The sequence below is a fragment of the Lepisma saccharinum genome, chromosome 1, assembly GCF_977018435.1.
Source record: "Lepisma saccharinum chromosome 1, izLepSacc3.1, whole genome shotgun sequence".
Lineage (NCBI taxonomy): Eukaryota > Metazoa > Arthropoda > Insecta > Zygentoma > Lepismatidae > Lepisma > Lepisma saccharinum.
In genome coordinates, this window is record NC_139229.1 from 190,509,744 (window position 1) to 190,531,896 (window position 22,153).

General features: G+C 35.1%; 1 protein-coding gene across 2 annotated transcripts in view; it reads left to right on the forward strand.

Moving 5' to 3' along the window:
• Nucleotides 1-10,499, forward strand: part of LOC145977814 (acid ceramidase-like) — a 42,640-nt gene extending 32,141 nt beyond the window's left edge. For both annotated transcript variants that reach the window (XM_083110137.1, XM_083110132.1), the window contains exons 9-10: nucleotides 473-579; nucleotides 7,430-10,499. In XM_083110137.1, coding sequence (XP_082966263.1) covers nucleotides 473-562 — 90 coding nt within the window. In that variant the 3' untranslated portion in view covers nucleotides 563-579; nucleotides 7,430-10,499. The remainder of the gene's footprint in view (nucleotides 1-472; nucleotides 580-7,429) is intronic.
• The last annotated feature ends 11,654 nt before the right edge of the window (nucleotides 10,500-22,153 follow it).

The following is a 22,153-nucleotide window of genomic DNA, read 5'->3' on the forward strand; positions in this document are numbered from 1 at the left end:
TTCTGTGCCACACAAAATGCAAGATGTTTCTACCAGTCCTCAGGGACACACAATAACACTGGAGGTTCTGCTAACTGAGAATTGATGCCCTTGTGTATCGAGAATCATGGTCTCCATTTCAAGCAAACTTTATGAAGAAATGTACTATAAAGGATAAGGAAATTGTTGTTCTTTGTTATTTTTTTCTTTGGTAAGTTACGTTTATCTTACCCTGTATAATACACTCCTCACAAAATGTTTGAAATATTGTTACGTTAGACAATAGGTGATAGACACGTCCTTGGAATGCAACAACACATGGTATCTGTCTGGTGGACGTTCTCGACTTTTCGCCGACATATGCCACCTTGCCTATCACCTATTGACTAATATAATAATATTCCAAACTTGTTGTGCCTAATTTAACAATATTCCAAACTTTTTGTGAGGAGTGTATAATGCTATAATTATGCATTGAAATTATATTTTCCAGTTGACTGCATACACTGCACTCATGCAGGTTAATGAAGGCATGCTTGATGCGTGGATACGCTATTGTGATGAACCATGCTGGCCCTGGTAAATTCTTCATTTTAAGAGGTGAGTAAAATATTTTTTTGTAACGTTTCTTTTTTCCATACTTAACATATTTCCTTTGTTGATTTGTGAATATCCTTACATGCTTGAATTATTCCCAATTAAATACTTCAGTTAGAATTATTAGTTGCCTCATTTAGAGACAGACCACATTAGTGTCATGGTGTCTAACAGTCTGGAAAACCTGGAAAAGTTAGCGAATATGCATTTTTTTTTTTTAAAGTCATGGAAAGATACTCTTATTCTGAAAAAGAATCAATGTTTTTGCAGTAGTGCAGAAAATGTAAGTTTTTGAACAATCAAGCAAGCAATAATAAAAATAATTTTAAGTCCATTGTGTACCAACTACATCAGCTTGATATATCATTATTGTCAGTAGTTACAGTAGAAACTGTTCATTAAATCTTCTAGGAAATGGGGTCATGTTTTGAACTTGGTCATGTAGAAATCTACAATAATAAGTTGCTATTGGTATTTAGCTTGGGGTACCAGATCGCTGTAAGGGAAATGTAGGACATGCTTTCCTAAAATGTAGGACATTAAGTCAAAATGTAGGACACAAAATATTCTCAATAAATAATTCATATTTCTATAGAGCACGTTAGAAAGTACTTGAAAAATTACACTTTTCAGTTTTAAAAAAATGAATTCTTAATGAATTTTTAAATGCAAAATTTCATACTAATCAATGCACCTCTTACTACATGATTTAAGTGGTACTTCTCTGAGGAGACAATTTTTATCAAAATTTCAGGTTTAGTCAAACCAGGGTGGCTACAAACAAGCAGAAATGAAATTCCCTGACTTTTCCAGGTTTTCCAGGACAAAATTTACATTTTCCCCTGACAATTACAAAGTTAACTAAATCGATCTTTTTGCAAATAGAAATAATAAACTCACACAGATCCACGTATGGTTTTGTTAAGTACCAATATTATCTTCTATGAAATTGACTTAATTTCTCTATTCTCTATGATTTGAATTCAAACTGCAAAATAGTGAATTTGGAAAATTATTACAATTCACAAGCTAGGGAAGGATTACGGAATTTTGTCACACGCAGTAAGTTTCAAATAAAATACTTGATTATTTTTAAAGTTACGACTAAATGAGATGAGAGTGAAGAGTGAATGATTAAGAAATACAATTTGTAATTTATCAGTCTCCTTAGCTATACATTCTCCGTATTATATGTTGATATTTCCACTGAGGTTTGGAACCCTCTGATTGCAAGAACCATGAGTGCGGACTCATTTTTCAATGCATAAAGCTACTCCTCTCTTCTCTGTAAAGCAAACAACTTAACTCTTGCATATAAGTGAAACAATTGAATCGAACAAAATAAAGTGTCATATTTCCTTACATTATCAATGGGATTTCTGCTTCAGTACAATATATCCAAGTGAAGTACTGTGAAACTGACAATATGCAGTTATACCATTAATACTGACGAAAAGGGTATGTAGGTATTAGAAATTGAACGCAAGGAATTTATAGATTTGCATTGTATAGGTACCTGATTTAGCTAACCACACATTAAAACAGGAACACTCTAATAATAAAAGCTTCTGAAAGTTCATATACGAGGGGCATCCTGAAAAAAGCTCCTCCAAAGGTGCCTATACGCAGCACTAGTGGTCGGAGAGCTACACACTCACATGCAGGCAGGAAGAAGTGGCATGTAGCTGTAATCTGGTACAGTTGCAATGCAGCCGTTTTAGGACAGTTCTAGGTTAAAGATTGCAGCTCTCATAGTCTCCCACCGACTGCGTCGTGTCAGGTGTGGAGACCGGACGTCGTGAGTGATAGTAAGGTCAGACGATGGTGCAGAAAATTCACGGAAGGCCAATCGAATGTGCACAACCCCATACAACTGAGTACACATGGGTACTTTGCATCACTTTGGGCGAGAGATCTTGGACAACTCCCTGTACAGCCCTGGCCTTGAATGTACCGACTTTCATCTCTTTGTTTAACTGAAGAGGTTTCTGGCAGGGCAAGGATTTGACAGCTACACTATGGTAGATATAGTTCCAGTCTTTGCTGTCAGACACATATAACATGGGCATACAAAATTTAGTGCCATGCTACGACAAATGCCAGAACAACGGTGGTGATTATGCCGAAAATTAGGTTAGGACTCACTGTTACTAATGTAATAAAGTACAACTGATATTCTTGTTTTATTTATGTCTAATCGGTAGGGACCTTGATATTTTGTTATTTTTTTAAAAATTGGTGTATTTTCTTATTTTTTATTTTTTACTACACGGTGTTATTTTCCCCAAAATTCACATTTTCATTTTAGCGCATTTTCTGGCAAATATCTTAAATTATACCTTCATGGTGTTTTTAAACTAATGTTTCAAAGTAACTCAAATGGCTTACGCCTCTTCGTGAGAGTTTGATATCTTGAAAGTTATTTCGGGAAAGTTATTTTCCATACCCCTTTTTTAATTTTAAGGTAAGGATTTTAGATAATGGAATTTTCCACGTATATACTGAAGGGTGCATAATGACCATAAGTGGCGACGCACCCAAAAAATTAAAATCAATCAATCTCACGTGACAGATACCGATATATTATGGCACCAAAAATTGGCATTATCTTTTTTTCACTTGTTAAGTTGAAAAAATCGTGGGAAATACATGATTTAATGTGGCTGTCGGAATTATTCCATGTACGTATAACTCTATAGTTTACTCTTGAGTAAAATGTTGGAAACCTTGCATGTTCTATGTACACAAACATGGCCTACAAAAGACAAGAATGTTGGATTTCATGGAATTTTTCGTTGTTTTAGGACACTTCTTTAAAAAAAATCGCTAAAAACGCCAACAATTCGCATTTTATGCCAAATTCACATTATTTCGAACGGGCGAAAAATGTGTCCAGACATCATTACTGCACATTCCTAAACATAACTTCGCAGCAATTACCATTTTTCACAGTTTTCGCGTTTGCGAAAAATCAATGTCCCTACTAATTGGAAATTACTTTCTGGCCACCCCTCGTATAAATCAGTAGATGGAAAGTAAAAATTTAGCAGGGCTGGCAGAGAAAAGTCAATTCTTGAAGAAAGTGATTTGCTTGATTGATTCGAGTAAATATGATATTCAAACATTTACGTATCTATTATTAGTATTTTATTTCATAATATTGGACATTAACCTTACTCAGTGAGAGATTAATGACCATCTCTCACGAGTTTAAACAGACAGGACAGAGAGTGGTGTTAATTTCATTGCAATATTAGTGTTGCAGTAAATTTGAGGTTGGGAGCATGCACTTGCCAATTTTTATAGCGTTCACCAATGGAGATTTATGTTCAACTTTTTCGTGATGGTATTCAATATATATCCGGTTTTGTTGGATTCTTCTTGATATCTAAGAATAGTGCAATGTCATTGTAAACGTATGTTAACTTGTGCGAAACCAGTAATACGTCAGGATCATGAAAGAAAACCTTTGTAAGCACTGCTACATTAAATAAGATGATGTGAACCAGAAGAGTAATAAAATTCCAGCAGTATATTTGCAGTCTAAAGCTCTTCTTGTTTATGCATGCGATTTTTGTTGGATGTTGCAGTCCATTCAATTTCTGTCGCATGTTGTAGTGAGATACTTTGTCGGGTGGCGATATTCGACAAAAATCGTATGTATCAATGGAACCTATTTGTTTCCATGTTCCTTCAGTTTGCCCAACAAAATGCCTTACTACGACGTTCGACAACTATCGGACGGCGCCACCCACTCTTATCCCCTCCATCTGTTGACAAGTCCCCTTACTACTCCCATACGGACAAGAAAAAAAATTATAATTCAATGCATTTTCCGCGTAATATTTAGAGGCTTAACATTTACTCCCCCGATGATACCATATGGTATCATGGTGCTGATTACGAAATGAATGTGCTTTTTGGACCTTCATACACTTATGTTTGGGTGAAAACTCTGACACAGGTCTGGAGCAAGCCTGGGAAATTCATATTGATGACCAACCTCTCCCCTCTCCGCCACATATCCATGCCACGTTTCCGAACAGAGTTTCACATTTTGGCTCATTATTCAACTTGTATGGCACCCAGGAACATGAAATATGTTTCAATCTCTTTGGAAACGTCAATTCTTTGAAGAGAATACAAAGGTTTGCGCCTTCTCCCCAAAATAGTGGCAGAAGAGGGGGCAAAGTCGAGATTCTTGTTCTTTTTCATGGAAATTCGGTGGTCCCAAACCCCCCTTCCTCGGTTCGGCATTCTGAATTATACACGGTTGCATGCTATGATGATTTAGCTGCAAAACAAAACTTATCCGAAATAGATTGCTCCTATAGTGCCCGAGTTATAACAATTTTCCTCCAAAAATGCAAGTTACATATTTTTCGTAAAAATAAAAAATCACATTTTGACTTATTATTCTACTTGTATGGCACCCAAGAACATTAAACATGTTTCATTCTCTTCATAAATGTCCATTCTTTGAAAATAATACTAAATTTCGTGCCTTCTCCCCAAAATAGTGGGAGAAGAGGGGGCAAACTTCAGATTTTTGTTTTTTCCTATTGAATTTCTGGGGTCGCGCCCCCTAAACCCCTTTCCTCGGTCCGGCGTTCTGAATTGTACACGGTTGCATGCTATGATGTTTTATCTGAAAAACAAAACTTATCTGAAGTAGATTGCTCCCATAGTGCCCGAGTTATAACAATTTTCCTCCAAAAATGCAAATTACCTATTTTTCGTAAAAATAAAAAATCACATTTTGACTTATTATTCTACTAGTATGGCACCCAAGAACATGAAACTTGTTTCATTCTCTTGAGAAATGTCCATTCTTTGAAAAGAATACTAAATTTCGCGCCTTCTCCCCAAAATAGTGGGAGAAGAGGGGGCAAACTTCAGATTTTTATGTTTTTTCATTGAAATTCGGGGGTCGGGCTCCCCCAAACCCCCTTCCTCGGTTAGGCGTTCTGAATTGTACACGGTTGCATGCGCTGATGTTTTAGCTGCAAAACAAAACTTATCCGAAGTAGATTGCTCCCATAGTGCCCGAGTTATAACAATTTTCTGTTCCCGTGCAGAGTTCCATAACGATATCTTTAAATTAAATAAAAAAATAAGTCAAGGAAGACGAAATTCCCTGACATTTCCCTGACTATTTTTGACACCTCAAATTCCCTGACTTTTCCCGGTTTTCCAGGTTTTCCAGGTCTGTCGCCACCCTGTCAAACTATATTTATGTTAGAGTGGACAGTCAAACTCTTTGAAATTATAGGGACCAGTAACAGACATTTTACAGACTTTATGAAAAAATAATTTATCTTGTTAGTCTGTTGGGCTGATGGTAATAAAAGTATTCCCTGAATATTTGAATTATGACCTGTAATGTTAAACAAATATTCAGCAATTACTGTAATTTAAAATTAGAGAAGTTTCATCTTGGGTAGTCTTTAGTTCAATAACAGGGTGTCTACCAAAATAACACATCCAGAATTCTTGATTTTTTCTGGACTTTTCTAGACCTTTTTCCCATCTTTCTTAACGTTTATTTATGCAACCCCTACTTAGGTAAAATTGGAAATTAGTAATTAAGAAAATAAATATTTATTTATTGAAAACCCCTACCATAGGGCCAGTTAAGATGAAAACTGAAGCTGAATTTAAGAAGAGAATTAGATCTGCTTTTTTGTATTAATGCATCCTGAATTGTGTTTGGCAGACGAGCAAGGCTTTGGCATCTGGACTCAAGCCAGTATAATCTTATAGGGACAACCGACACAAGCCCCACATATGTTTGTGACTGTCCCTTCATCCATCTTACCTTACAGCCATTCATTATCATTTTCGCGATTAACTAAAAGGACAGAAAAAAGTTCAGTAAAATAAACTAAATCAGCCAATCAGTCATTATGATAGCAAAAATTCTTGACCACAAGAATAATTTATTGCCTTTTTATTGACTTCTTGACCTATTTGTTGATTTCTTTACTTTTCCTTGACTTTCACGACTTTCTTGACTGGCAGACACCCTGAATAACTTTGTTCTCTATACCCCTGCTTTACAATCAATATATTGAATAAGAATGGCAACACCTTGTTCCATCAAGCAAGACAAACTTTTTTCTTTTTGGGCAGTGACAATCAAAATAAACTTCACTATTGAGTTTGGAAGCGCAGTCCATAGACTTGTAACTTGCATGATTTTTTTCTGTTACGTATTTTCGTAATTAATATTATGTGACTCTCAAAATGTAGGACATTTATGATATTTTTCAAATTCCTCCCGGACGCCGGACATAAGACTAAAATGTAGGACATGTCTGGGGAAAACTGGACGTCTGGTAACCCTATATTTGCCACTTTCTTGTTGCCATTTTTTTTTGGGGGGGGTTGTTTATATGTTATTTGGAGTAATAAAATTACTAAATTTTTGTATGTACTATTTGCACTAAAAAAAATTAATTCATGGAAAAGAATTCTGTGTTAATCATTACTCAATACATTTCAAGTATTACAAAGAAACTCACTCCCCCTACCTAACAATGACTCCAGACAATGACAGGAATCAGCAAACAAAAATCAATCGCCTTTGGTAAACTTGCAACTCACACTTAGAATACATGCAAGGGCAGTAAACAACATAAGTCGTCTGGTGAAATATTTTGTAGCTACTGTTATGTTGGGTCCAAAAAGACCCCACCATGGTAGTTGAGGGTTAAGGTAACTCTTGATGATAACAGTCTGGAGTTTGTTGTATGAGTGTGCTTGATTCATGATGTGTATGTCATTTACATGAATTTTCATTACATATGCCTGATAGCTAATTTAGATTTACACATATGGTTCTTTGTTTCAGGTGTTGTCTACTGTTTTGTTACTATAGACGTAAGTGGTCGGAAGCTGTGATATTAAGATTTTTAAAAAATATTGTTTCTTAAAGTAAATCATCACATCCTATTTCAAATGTTCAAATGTGATCAATAATAATACAGAGCGCTTGTATGTGCACCTGTACAAAGTTACATACTTACCTACTTCATGATGAAACTTAGGTGGGTCAGCTGATACAAATATGTATACATTTAATACAAGTGTGCATAACATAATTTAACTGTTGTCACAACTATAAAGTACAGAATTATGTTCGAATCACACAAATTATATTGTTTTGGTTTCTCAGTCATCCTGTTTTCTGCTGTATTTGTAAATATTTCTGTTGACAATTTTTTATGTCATGTAGCTGTGATTTCATTGTGACTGACTTTTTTTTTTGTTTACGGAACCCTTGGTTAAAGTTTGAGTAACACACACCTGGTGGTAGCTCTACTCAACAAATCATCAGATGAGCTTGTACAGTGTTCATAACACAAAGAATGCTGTGGAAGAGTTGTTATGCTTTTTTCTTAAATATTTCCGTGTGTTCCTGCGGAAACCATAACATGGAGTTGCAGGTGTTCTGTGGAACACTGTTTGCAAATTGCTGATGTAGGGTATTTCTAAGAAGTATATTTGAAACTAGTCCATGTACTCTTTTACATAGTGTAGGCTTATTTGAAAAACTATTTGCATCCACAAAATCTTACATTGGCAGCTAACCAGTGAAAGTAGCAAGAAGACAGGATTGTTCTTTAGTAAAAGTGGGAAAATTAGAAGAGTACTCTAATGCTTTATGGAAAACTTGAGCTTAATAGCAGGCCAATTCTGTGAGGTTTTTGATATTATTTCATTCAGTGTACGTGTTGTCTCTAAATTGAATTAGGAGGAGAATCTCAGAATTTCCAGCACTTGCATACAATTTCTTATTCACCAATATTGGAACATGCACTATAGGTTATACTTCTTCCACCATATTAGACTTTAATTTGTTAGCAATATTGGACAGTGTTGTAATTTCCTATCATGTCTGTCTTTGTTTTTGTATATATTAAATGAAGGTGCATGGTACTTATTTGCCTGCAAAACTGGAAACAGCTTGTACACTGTAATTACTAAGAGTTGCATAACTATTGATCATGCTTGAATTCAGCTCATTTGTAATCTCAGTATCATAGAATTTTTGTTTAATACTGAGAATGAGTTCAGTACTTATAATGTACCACCGTGTCTTACGACTAGCAGTCATGGACTATTGGATGAAGATACATATATAACCATATCATTCTCTCTGCTGGAGTATGCTTGTATGCTTTTATTTAGTCTCATCACATTCTGTTCCCAAACACATATCAACTTTATTTTATAATAGTTACATTAAGTAACAAAACTATAAAAGTGATCATGTTAGTGAAACTGTATGATGAATGTGTGTGTTTGTGTATCATTTCATATTTGTTTGAAATAACAAAATGTTGATGTACATGAAGAACAGACATATATTTTCTAAAGGATCTGTGTAGTTACAGTGATGCAGACGCATTTGAGGAAGTGCACTGAATATTTTAGTATGCTATTTATTGATTCTACAAATTGCTTTTATACACTTTTTTCTAAAGCATTTCTTCAAAATGATGGTTCCTATTCACATAGTCATTTGCCATTCAGGCTGTACTTGGTGAGTCTGTAATCCCTAAAACCCTCTAAACTAATTGCAGTTTTGTAACAGGTGAAGACAATATTTTGAATGCTTCAAACGTTTGTAAAAGCATAGGCAGACAATCACAGACACAAACATGGGCACAGGGATTTGTATTTTATTTATTCCGATTTTCAGATTTTCAAATTCCGAACAATAGTTTTTTTCTGCATGCTTATATTTCATAAACTGAAATAAGTTTTGGCCACATATCCGAAGAGTGTGGTTTAATTCAAAACATGTTTCCGCTAACATTTGCTTAAAAATTATTTGAATTCAACAGGTGTCTCTCGAGCCCAGTTTCTATATAAAATTTTTGGGAACCTCTTGATTGGGACATCACAAATTACCAAAATATCACTATTTGTCTCATTCTATGCATTTTCATTTGATGATCTTGAAACTTTTACTCTTTATTTTGCAAATATTATCCCTTAATGGAGTTACACTCGTGATCATTCAAAAACCTTACTACAAAGGTTGTTTCAGATACAGTTGTGTCATCTCCCTACCCCTTGCCCTCCCTTACTATTTGAATATTTGAAAGTATCGGCTAGGTGCCCCCTAACAGAACACCACATGCAGTCAGATTACTACCTCTCACCATGTGTTTTTGTGCTGTGATGTTCCTAGTTTGTGCAATTTAATATCCATTGTGATCTATTACTTTTACCAAGTTACAGACTCACCCAGTGTGTTGTTAAAACTACATTTTGTGATTATAATATTTTTAACAGTGATCTCTTCATTCTGAAGTTATTGTGTTCTCCATTAAATGGGGGAGTTCACTATCAGAATAGACCAAATGAAAATACTAGTCAGCCGGATCTGTTCTCTGCAAGTCATAACAGATGGGAGTGTAAATGGTTTAACCACTTTATCAAACAGAACTATAGTAATGCATAAAGTAGAGCGTTAAAGAAAACAGCCTTTAACATGGGACTTGCTTGAAAGTTATTGTCCTGATATTTGATAAGAACATGGCATGTTCTATATTTCTATTGATAGAATCTTGCTGAAATAATCGTGGAACTGAATTGTATATTCTTGTGACATACAATATTATGAACTGTCAACTTTTACCAACATTTGGATTATCATCCAAATAAATCATTTGTATACACACATATGTGCAAGGATAGTGACTAGAAAGAAGATGTTTCCTCATAACTATATTTTTTACAACATGTGATATGCAACATGCTATAAATGTTGTATTATTTTTCTGTAAGTTACAGATATTTTACTCACCACCTGTTTGGAATGTATTTTACTGTTTGAGAGTGTTTAAAATTTTTAATCTTCTATTGTTTGTACCAAAGAGTTAAATAAAAACTTCATTGTGCGTGTGTGAGTCAGTTTTTTCTTCTACTTACTGATGAAAATGTTGTTATAGAGAAAGTTGTTTTCATATTACAAACTAACTAAACGCTTGGCATATTGATTTTGAGTCAGATGAGATAAATCTAAAAATACATATTAAGCAAGGACCAGAATGTTACATACTAATACTTGAATCTACTGTACTACTTCTGCCTTACTGTAATCAATAACTATCAAATATAGTTCCATAATATACATGGTGTCATTTTAATGGAGCCCACGGACCGCAGAAATATATATATGACATCAAAACAAACGACTTTTCTCAGTAACATTTTTAACGTTGGGTTTTGGCACTACAGTCATTCAAAAAAGCCTGTCTTGCCACCTGTATGCTGGCAAACCAACATTTGATGGCATCTGTGATGTGATGTAACTTCCTGTGGTGAAACAGTACAGTGTTTCAAGGAACACACATTTTGTGTGACAAACTATCAACCACATTATGTGCTGTAAAGTGAAGTGAGGAATATATCCAGTAGACTAATGGGAAGAGAACTAACTTTACAAAATATGGTAGAAAAACAATGTATTCGAAAGGAAATGGTAATATCAGATTTTGTCTCAGCCTACATGTCAAATAGTTTGCTCCCCAAATATCCATGTCACCCTTGCAATTTTTTCTGTATTACACTGGAAATTTTACTTAGATGGTAAAAGTGCAAAAATAGTTCTTCAGTAAATTTTGCATACAGTTTGAAACACTGTTCGTGAATTTTCCTCCTGCAAGCAAGACATTTACTTATACTTCTGATTTCCCCGATTCTTGCTCGTCCAATACAGAAACAAATGCATTTGCAGCTTGTATGGCCAGCCCCATTCAGGGACATCCGATACTTTTTTGAAAACACACTTTCCTGAGCACCCGGTCAAAAATGCCGCTCAATTGACTTTGTGTCCACACTGTGTGTGTGTGTATTAGAGCCGAGCCGATACCACCATTTGCTGATACAGATACCCACCGATACTGATGCCGATACCGATACTTGTATAATTCCAGTATAAAATAAAAGGGCTAGTTACCAAGTCATACTAACTCGTCACATCACTAGGCACGTATTTAGAAATATATAATTTGGGGAGCCAGTCCAAGCCAAGTGTCTCAGAAATAGCTATAATAATAAAATTGTTTCTATTTGATACGTTAATATAATTATTGGTCGATTCCTAATAATATGTAAATTAATTAATTAGTACTTAATTTCTCCGATGCGTATGGAGTGTGACGGTCCTGTGAATCCGCACAATATAATTATATGTTTATTGAAATTATTAATTTCATATTATAAAAATCACTTTATATTAACGTTTAAAAAAATGTATAATTATTACTTTGTACAACGTTAATTATGTTTTATGTTATTCATTGCACTATACGCTGTATAAACGAGATATTTGGAATCCTAACGTTGCTATAGCAACGAGAATCAATAGTCATTATGTAGTAGTGTGTCTGGCAAAAATGGAAATATAGGTAATAGTGAACTGCATATTGCTCAGTTATTTCACTAATATATAGACCTATAGAAGTTGTATTATCACCTTCGCGTTTTAGTTTCAAATATTTATGAACGAAATGTAATCGTGCAAATAATTGACTTGTGAACGTCACAGTATAATTGGTGGTCCAGTATTGTGGAACGTTATCAGCACGATCTTGAGTGATGTGTTTTGCGTGTTAACTTACACCATTGTTCTCGTGAATCTAGTTTGTACATAAATTTATATTATGTATGCATCAAGTAATCCTTATAATCTGAGATCCAAAACAAGTCTTACAGCTAGATCTATCAATTGTGGTGATGAACGTGATGAATCACAAAATAAGAATGGTGCCATGAATATGGTGAAGTGCTGCAAAGATCCCGACAAGGAAAGGTTGGTAGCTTGTGAAAATTGTGGCCATTGGTATCATTTAGAATGTTTAGGTTTGTCCGATAAGCATTGGGAATTATACCAGTTAAATGAAAATTATTTCTGTAGAGATTGTGATCCATCTTATGATCCGTTCAGTATTGAAGCTTTTGTGCAATGGAAAAGAAGTCAAGAAAATGTTCAAGAAATTGACATTCGTCCTTCTGTGTTGGCAGAGACGTCAACGGGGCAAAGTAATGTTCCTTTTCAAATGTTTGATCTGCTGGCAGAGTTAAGAAAAATCAGCGAGTCACAACAGATGGAATTTACAAAAATTAGGGAAACTCAAGAGATTGAGTTTACAAAAATGAGGCAAACTCAAGAGTCTCAACACCTTGAGTTTACAAAAATCAGGGAATCTCAACAGGAAATTCAAAATTCACAGCAACTACTCAAGCTTGACTTCCAGGAATTGAGTACATCGTTACGAAAGGAATTAGCTGAAGTTGCAGAGTCCTGCAAATTAGCAACACGTTCATTACATCAGGAAATGGAAAGAGAAGTGCAAGGACTAACAGAGAAAATCGAGGAAGTCAACACTACTTGTACAGAGAATTCTGATAAACTTGCTGGATTGAATGATCAGATTACAGAATGCCAGAACAATGTTTCAGGGTTGTCTCGGCAAGTTCAAAGACTTGAAGCCGTTGTGAGCAAGGACGAAATAACTAAGCGCGTGGAAGCATGTGAGGAAAAGATTACTAAGTTAACATCTAATATTTCGACTAATGTTGAATCAAGTAATCCTGTACAAGTTTACAGTTCTCATGTGAATAGTAACTGTCAACCTGGTATTCCTGCACGGAACCTAACCTCTCCTAAATCATCTGATTCTTCAGCGTGTGATGTTTCTGATGATGAACACAATCGCATTGCTTCACAAAGGCACAAACGTTCTAGAAATAATCGAGTGAGAACTAGTAATACTAACAAGTTATGTCAATCAACCCGTTCTTTATATTCTGATGGTTCTGGTCAGGAAAGAAAGAGGCAAGTAAACCAAAAGTCAGCAAATCCGCAGAATCATCGATGTGACTATTCTGACAATTGTATGCGTTCGCTTACTCAAGAACCTCGACGGTTGGTAAGATTGAATGAACTTACTGTTCTTCCTAAATATTCTGGAGATCCTGAAAAATCAAGCCCACGTAAGTTTATTAAAACTTTAACGTCCTACTTAGACTTACTGCAAGTTCCTGACATGCAAAGGCTTGAATGTATTACTAATTGTTTTCAAGGACCTGCAGAAGGTTGGTATAATACTCATGTCGATTCGTTTACATCATACAAACAGTTTGTTGACGAATTTCTGAATCACTACACGTCTTATCCGTTAACTCAGGCTCAATTATCTGAACTTAGAAGTCGTAAATATGATCCTAAATCGACGAGTAGTATGGAAGTTTTTGCTATTCGTACGCATTCAGCATATTATAATTTAGTTGATCATCCGAATGATGCAGAAGATTGATATTTTAATCAATCAGTTGCCCACATCTATTGCACAAACAATATTAGCTGCTAGATTAGTTAAAATGGATGATGTAATTGCGTTACTAAAGAGGTTGGATTTAGTGAATTCAAGATCAAACAAGAGTTTTAATGTTCATGATAATGTACGTGAAAAAAATTTCCGACATGATGGGAATAATTCTAAAAGTTTTACCGACAATAATAGTGCAAGGGCAAAACTGAGAGTTCAAAGTGTTGCTAAAAGTTCATCGTTTGTGAACGATGATGATCCTAATGGAAATCAAGGTTCAAGACGTAACGTAAGACCTAATGATAGTGTTCATTTTGTTTCTTCTAGCGATGAAAATAAAATAATTAAGATACCATGTACAGATGTTCCGTTTGTTGCTGAAAACCAACAATCAAACTCCAGCCAGAAGACGATGATATTTAATAGAAATAATAATTATGGGAAACCTAACCTAACTAACAGACCATATAATCGTTACAGACGTAATGGTGCAGGAACTCAAAATTTCCGGCAAAATAGAAGTCCACAAAGCTCATGATACTTCAACAATAATGGTAGATTTATGAGCAACAGTTTCAATGCCAGAAACGAGCAAGAACAACAGCAATTTACACTGCGTCCTAACTCTCAGTTCTCTAACAATAATTTCCACTCATTCCAACCATACAGTGTATGTGCCAATTGCGGATATTCGTCTCTCAGTTGTCAACGGGAAACAGTTGCAATGCAACTGCAGTGGCAAATACTCCATTAAATGAAAATGCTCCATCTTTCGATCCAAGAGAAACTTCTTGTAAACAGTTCATTTCTTCTGTCCCTGAAGCAACATTAAACGAACGTCGCGGGTGAACGTGGACCAGTTTGCTCGCACTAACATAATGGAGGGTCCGCCTAAATCATATCGTAGTGATAATATAGGCACAACTTGTCGGTATGCTGTATTAAGTAATTCCATTTTATCTAAAGTTGATCATTGTTATCCACTTTCTATATTTTTTCAATTAGATTGGTACGAAGATGAACCTACTTGGATTTTAAATTATACTGGTATACCTACTCCTATTACTGATCAACCTCTGATCACAGGAACAGTTTGCGGTATTACGTACAGTGTGTCATCGACAGTGGAAGCCAGTGTATTTTAGTCAGTTATGAATTATGGTGCAGTATAAAATCAATTATTCCCAGTGCCAAACTGGATACAGTGGATCAACTTAAGTTATTGCCGTTTGCAGGACATCAGAAGTTTCGTGTTGCTGGTCGGAAGATTATAAGTATTTCAATTAACTCGGAAGTTTTTTCTTTGGAGATGTTTGTATTGAAGCAACTGCATGCTGAATTAATTCTCGGAATACCATTTTTAAGGCAATACAAAGCTGTACTCGATTTTAGAAGAAACGAAATTAGTTTGATGGCATCTACTGGTTCCGAATTGGTTCAGCCATTTAATTATAGCAAAAGCACAACTGATAGGGATTGCTGCCAGATGCAGGAAGTTACTATAGTGAAAGAAGTAGAAAATTTACTTGTCGTTTCTCTAGATCAGATCACAACGAAGGTGCGGTCGTGTGAATTACTCAACACGGAGCAGCAGTCTCAGCTTGAGAATCTAATAATAGAATATCATAGTTTGTTTTCTGATCGACCCCGATCTGCATTCGTAGAACCTTATCAAATTGAACTAGACACAAAGGAACCAATTAAGGCACCCATATATCCAGTACCGTTCGCCAAAAGAGCAGCGTTAGAAAAGGAACTAGAAAAATGGAAAGCCTGGGGAATAATTAGAGAGATGTCTTCGCCTTATTTAAACCCAGTACATATCGTCCCAAAATCTAATGGTGAGTGGCATCCAGTGGTGGATTTCCATCGCCTAAACCAACATGTAATTTCACCACTTACCCATGTTGAACCGATAAACGAGCTACTTCAACATTTTAAGAGTGCAAGATATTTTTCTTCGATTGATCTCTCCTGTGGATATTTTCAAATACCACTTACGCCCGACTCATATAAGTACACAGCTTTTTTGTATCGAGGACGACAGCACGTGTTTTGTTACTTGCCATTTGGTATAAAATCAGGTGTTTCTGTTTTTGTTGAAAGCATGAATAAGGTGTTTGGACCAGAGACTCATTCATTTCTGATGATATATGTGGATGACATTTTAATATTTAGCCCAACAATAGAGAAACATTTTGAACATCTTGATTATGTTCTACAGACATTACAGAAGACGAACATGTCCATAAAATTTGCCAAATGCAAATTTTTCCAAACGGAAATTAAGTTTTTGGGTCATGTGGTGTCTGGTTCCGAGATTAAGGTCGATCATGATAAAGACTCAGCTATTCTACAGTTTCCTGTTCCTCAAAACAAAAAGTCACTTCGCAAATTTTTAGGACTGGCAAATTGGAGGAATCGTTTTATACAGGGATTTTCAGATATCGCTAGTCCATTATATCATCTTTTACGCAAGAATGTGCCATTTTATTGGACACCTCAGTGTCAAGAAGCTTTCTTGTTATTAAAGAATGCTCTAATTTCAGCACCAGCATTGAGTCAACCCGACTTTGAGTTGAGGTTTTGTGTTTCTGTTGATGCAAGCCAGAAAGGATTGGGTTGTGTACTTTGGCAAGTTCATAATGATGAAATTCGTGTCATACAATATGGCAGTCGTGCTCTTAGAGGAGCAGAGATTACATATATTACACACGAATTGGAATGTTTAGCTATATTATTTGCTCTGGAGAAATTTTCTATATATCTTAAAGGAACTGATTTCAACTTATATTCAGATCATAAGTCGTTGTCTTGGCTTAAAACTGCACAATCACTTAATTCTCGCCTTACGAGATGGGCTCTCAAACTGCAGTGTTTTGATTTCACGTTATATCATGTCCCAGGAGTTTCGAATAATATTGCTGATACGTTGAGCAGATTTCCGCCTTGTACTTCTTATTCTGCACTTGATGATAAATTATATATCAATCAAGTAATTGTGGAAGATTCACAAGATGATACTTCTTCTATTTGGTTAAAAGCTCAACGAGCAGATGAAAAATGCAATAATATAATTTCTCACCTGGAAGATAGTATAACTGATAAAGACTTTTCAAAGTATCTTCTTCACAACAAAATTCTGTTTTATAAACCCAATTCAGATGAAATTTGTAAACTTGTAGTGCCACGTGAGCTTATACCTTTGGTATTGCACAAAATGCATGATTTAAATGGACATTTTGGTTATCAGAAGGTTTTAGCAGCTTGTAGAAGGGCATATTTTTGGCCGTACATGAGAAAATCAATTAGAAATTACCTGAAAGATTGCTTAGAATGTGCACGAACAAAGATTGTAGGTCGGCCGTTGCGGAGAGATGAATATCACGTCGTTTCTCACCAACCACACGATTTCCTCTCTATTGATTTAATCGGAAAATTACCAAGATCACGTACATATGAATATCTCCTCACAATTGCAGACGTTATGTCAAAGTTTGTTATGATTTATCCGTTAAGAAAGGCGACTGCCAGGGAAATTATCAATCGTTTTGAAGAACAATATTTTAAACATTACCCTGTATGTAATGTATTATTATCAGATTGTGGAAGCCAATTTACATCAAATGAGTGGAAAGCCTACATGGATTCAAGGAAAATTAAGCATATTACTACCACTACATACAATCCGAAATCTAATCCTATTGAGAGGTACAATAAGGAGATTGTTAGATTACTGCAATTATTCTGCAATGATAATCACACCAGTTGGTATCCAAAAATAAATTCTATTATTCAGTTATTAAATCATTCATGCTCTTCAGTTACCGGATTATCTCCTAGTGAACTTTTCTTACATGAAGATATGAAGGACTCAATATTTGAAGAAATCAGCTGGCCAGAACAAATTAAATCTTTGCCATGGAAACGCAAATTGTTTTTAGCAGAAATCAGGACTAGACAATCTAGAAGAAGTAGAAAGATTAAGAATGCATTGAACTCGATCAAACTTCAAACAGGAGATTTGGTTATGATAAAAAAATAGGCAAGTTAGTTCCAAAATTAACAGCCAGATTCATAAATTGTTCAACTTGTATATTGGGCCATTCCTTGTCAAGGAAATTAAGGACAATAATGCAATTCTTTACACAATGAACCAGCAATATTATGACAAGGTGAACTTTTCAAATCTTCGAGTGTTTAACTGTTCGGAAGAAAAGAGGAATCAACTCTTGTCTGAGAATTAAATTTATGAGAGTAGATACTTGAAAAATGAAACCATTCTGTTTATTATTTTGTACAATTGAATGTTGTATTATGTTCTGATTTGTTATTACCTGTTAGGCACAAATCTGTTTATGTGCACGTTGTTGTCGAATGTCAGATAATATTGTCCATTTGTAACTTTGTTGTAGTTATGTTGATACACATCTGACTGATTTATAAATGAAAACTCCTACTCGTTGTTTCGTAGTTTTCATTTTCCCGGAGGAGGGGAATGTTGTGACGGTCCTGTGAATCCGCACAATATAATTATATGTTTATTGAAATTATTAATTTCATATTATAAAAATCACTTTATATTAACGTTTAAAAAAATGTATAATTATTACTTTGTACAACGTTAATTATGTTTTATGTTATTCATTGCACTATACGCTGTATAAACGAGATATTTGGAATCCTAACGTTGCTATAGCAACGAGAATCAATAGTCATTATGTAGTAGTGTGTCTGGCAAAAATGGAAATATAGGTAATAGTGAACTGCATATTGCTCAGTTATTTCACTAATAGAATAGACCTATAGAAGTTGTATCTTCACCTTCGCGTTTTAGTTTCAAATATTTATGAACGAAATGTAATCGTGCAAATAATTGACTTGTGAACGTCACAGGAGTATTGTTGTATGTAACCACAGACTAACAAACTGAGGAAAGACAATGTTAATACCTATTTTGTTCTTTATTTCTTGACTAAAGAATATTGTTATTACATAAGTAGTAAAAAGACGCTATAAAATCAGAGATAAAACAGCAAATATTCATCATCTAGCTTACGTGTAGTTAAGACCGCTAAAATTTGTGTAAAAACAACTGTGCTGGCAAGGAAATTAATGTCAAAGAAGTAAAAAATGGAATATTTACTGAATAACAAAAGGAATGATGGTACGTCCATTAGATTAAAAGTAAAGTTTCTGATGAATATTTTATATACATTATTCTAAGTAGTGGTGTATATAAATCTTTAGAGTGGCCTTCCCGATGGTGTAGTGGTACCGCCGTCGCCTTGTAATCAATAGATCCCGGGTTTGATACTCAGTGGAGGCACATAGCTACTGGTTTCTGTACCACTTTAAAATGTAGGTCCAATCCTGATTAGCTTATCTTCCTTAGTACTGCCATACAAACAATTGGCCGGAACTTACGATTTCTTTGGTTTAGCAACCATAGGCTTGCTGGCAAGTAAAGGAACGTGAAGTCACGTGGTTCTTTGTTTCTGCTTTTTTTGTGTGCGATTGCAAACATTAGGCACATTTCCTGCCTTCTACACCACTGGACATTAAAAAAAAGTACAATGCATTTTCTCGCTCCGAAGAATATATGTGTAGGGTTATGTTAGTCCATAATCAATGGATATCCCCAGAAATGATTGTAGGGGTGGTCAGGCCATTGACAAATTTGAATAGTAGTAGTAGTACTAGTAGTAGCACAGAAAGGAGCATACTTCTTTGTCTGTGGTGGTTGTACGAGTATTAGCAGTGCCTAAAGTGGTTTCATTCAACAACCTGAACGCGAACCACAATGAATGGACACGACTACTGTCACTGCTAATAATAATAACAACAATAATAAATGCATATTAAGGTAACATCTGTATTAATTAGCATTAATACTCCATCCAAAGTAAATATATATACACACAAGCTCTGTGACGTCTGTCGTTTCAGGAAATTTGGTTCCCATTTACATCTTAAAGGAATAGCACTTACCAAAATATATTATTTTTCTAAATTTTCGGAAATAACCCTACTGAATAATCGTAACTCGTAAATAAGCGAATACTAACCGGAAATATGTACTTTCATTTATAGATTATCAAGGATTGAATAATGTAATTGTTTCTTAGTGATTTTATTTATCACAGTACACAACTGACAATAGTAAACTGACAGAAATAGGAAATAATTCTTCTCTAGAAGCTTATCTTCTTGCTTCTGGGAAATTCACCCCTCTTCCAAGGTATGCATATTGCTTTGGGCATTTCAGGACTATCCAGCGAAAGATTAAACATGTGATAAACCTTTCGCCCTGAAATGCTGGCGCCTGGAATCTACTGTCTGCTCACCGACAGGAGACAAATCTAATACATGAACTGTTTCTGTTCCTCTTCCTCTATTGTTTACAATAACAATTCATGTCATAAAGGATTGACTTTTGTACAGTTATTAAAAAAAAAAAAAAAAATTAATGTCCAATGCCGCAGCAAGAACTGATTAACCAGAACGGAGTTCCGATGCATTCCGGTGCCCTGAGTATTAGTAATAATTGTTATTATTACGGTTATGATTGTTGTTATACAATGACTATTATAAACTCATGGATATGAACCAATTTTATTCAATAATAATAATAATTATTATTATTATATCCTTCGGAAGATTCTTCTACTCGATCCACCAGATAAGTGAAGAGCACAACTGTTTTTATTTTTTTTCACATTTCATGTAGTTGGTGTACTGAAATGCATAGTTATTCTAGATTGTTACTGAATTTTACCCACAAAAGTTAGGCTAAATTTTATCCCTAAAGTTTGTGTGACCTCTCCTATAAATCTCTAATTTGTGGAAACTGTGAAACCATTTATTCCTTGAATTAAATTGTAGAATGAGAAAACATAATCTGATTTCTGTATTTTTCCAACTAAATGCAGTTTTTACTTTGGTTATTCTGCTCTCTATTTCTCTTATTAACAATAACCTTTTTGCTTTTTTCTTACTTGAAATGAACTATGTCAATTTCCATGGGTGTCCAAGAACCAATTCGACTCCCCTTCCCGACGCCCATAATTCATGCTAATATAATTTTTTAGTCTAGCAATTTCGTTCGCTCTATTTATTTATTTATAGTAATATATTTACCAGAGAATTCCAAATACAGCGCTGCCCACAATGGAAATAACAGCAAAAACAACAATGGAAGTAACAATAAAGAATAATAACAAACTTTTCTATATACCGGGTGGTCCAAAGTCCAGGAACGGTCACATATCGTGAGAAATACACATCGAATCGGAAAACGAAAAAATATGTGTTTAATAAGTGAAAGAAAGTTATTCAATGATATCACACTTGATTGCCCAGCCCGCCAGGGGGTGGAGCGGGGGGCAACTGTGAAATTTTAAATGGAAACTCCCATTTTGTATTGTAGAATCAGAAAGAGGACTTCACTCCGAGTCCAACGAGCTATGAACCATCCTCCTAGCTCAATTAGGAACGGAGATATGGCATATTTAAATTTTCGCAAAAATAAAAAAAAAATAAAAAAGTGAAAATTTCATAAAACCCCAAAAAATTTTAAAGGGACGGATCTCTGCCCCTAATTGACCTAGAGTGAAAGCGATTGCAGATTCGGAATCTGCATGTCATCGTAGACCCCACCTTCCATATACTCTATTGAAAGGTCTTGACGTGCAGAATCCGAATCTGCAATCGCTTTCACTCTAGCTTAATTATGGGCAGAGACGCGTCCCTTTGAATTTTTTTGGGGTTTTATGAAATTTTCACTTTTTTTTATTTTTTAAATCGCCATATCTCCGTTCCTAATTGAGCTAGGAGGATGGTTGAAAGCTCGTTGGACTCTGAATGAAGTCCTATTTTTGATTCTACAATACAATTGGGGGATTGGGGGTTTTATTTAAAATTTCACAATTGCTCCCTGCCCCACCCCCTGGGGGGCTGGGGAATCAAGTGTGATATCATTGAATAACTTTCTTTCACTTATTAAACACGTATTTTTTCGTTTTCCGATTCGATGTGTATTTCTCACGATATGTGACCGTTCCGGGACTTTTGGACCACCCGGTATATATATATATATATATATATATATATATATATATATATATATATATATACACGATGTGGAAGAAAGTCATTGGACACCACATGTCAGCAGATACCATTAGTTATCTTGCAATCAGTAGGAGGTCGGTCCGCCTTTGGTAGCG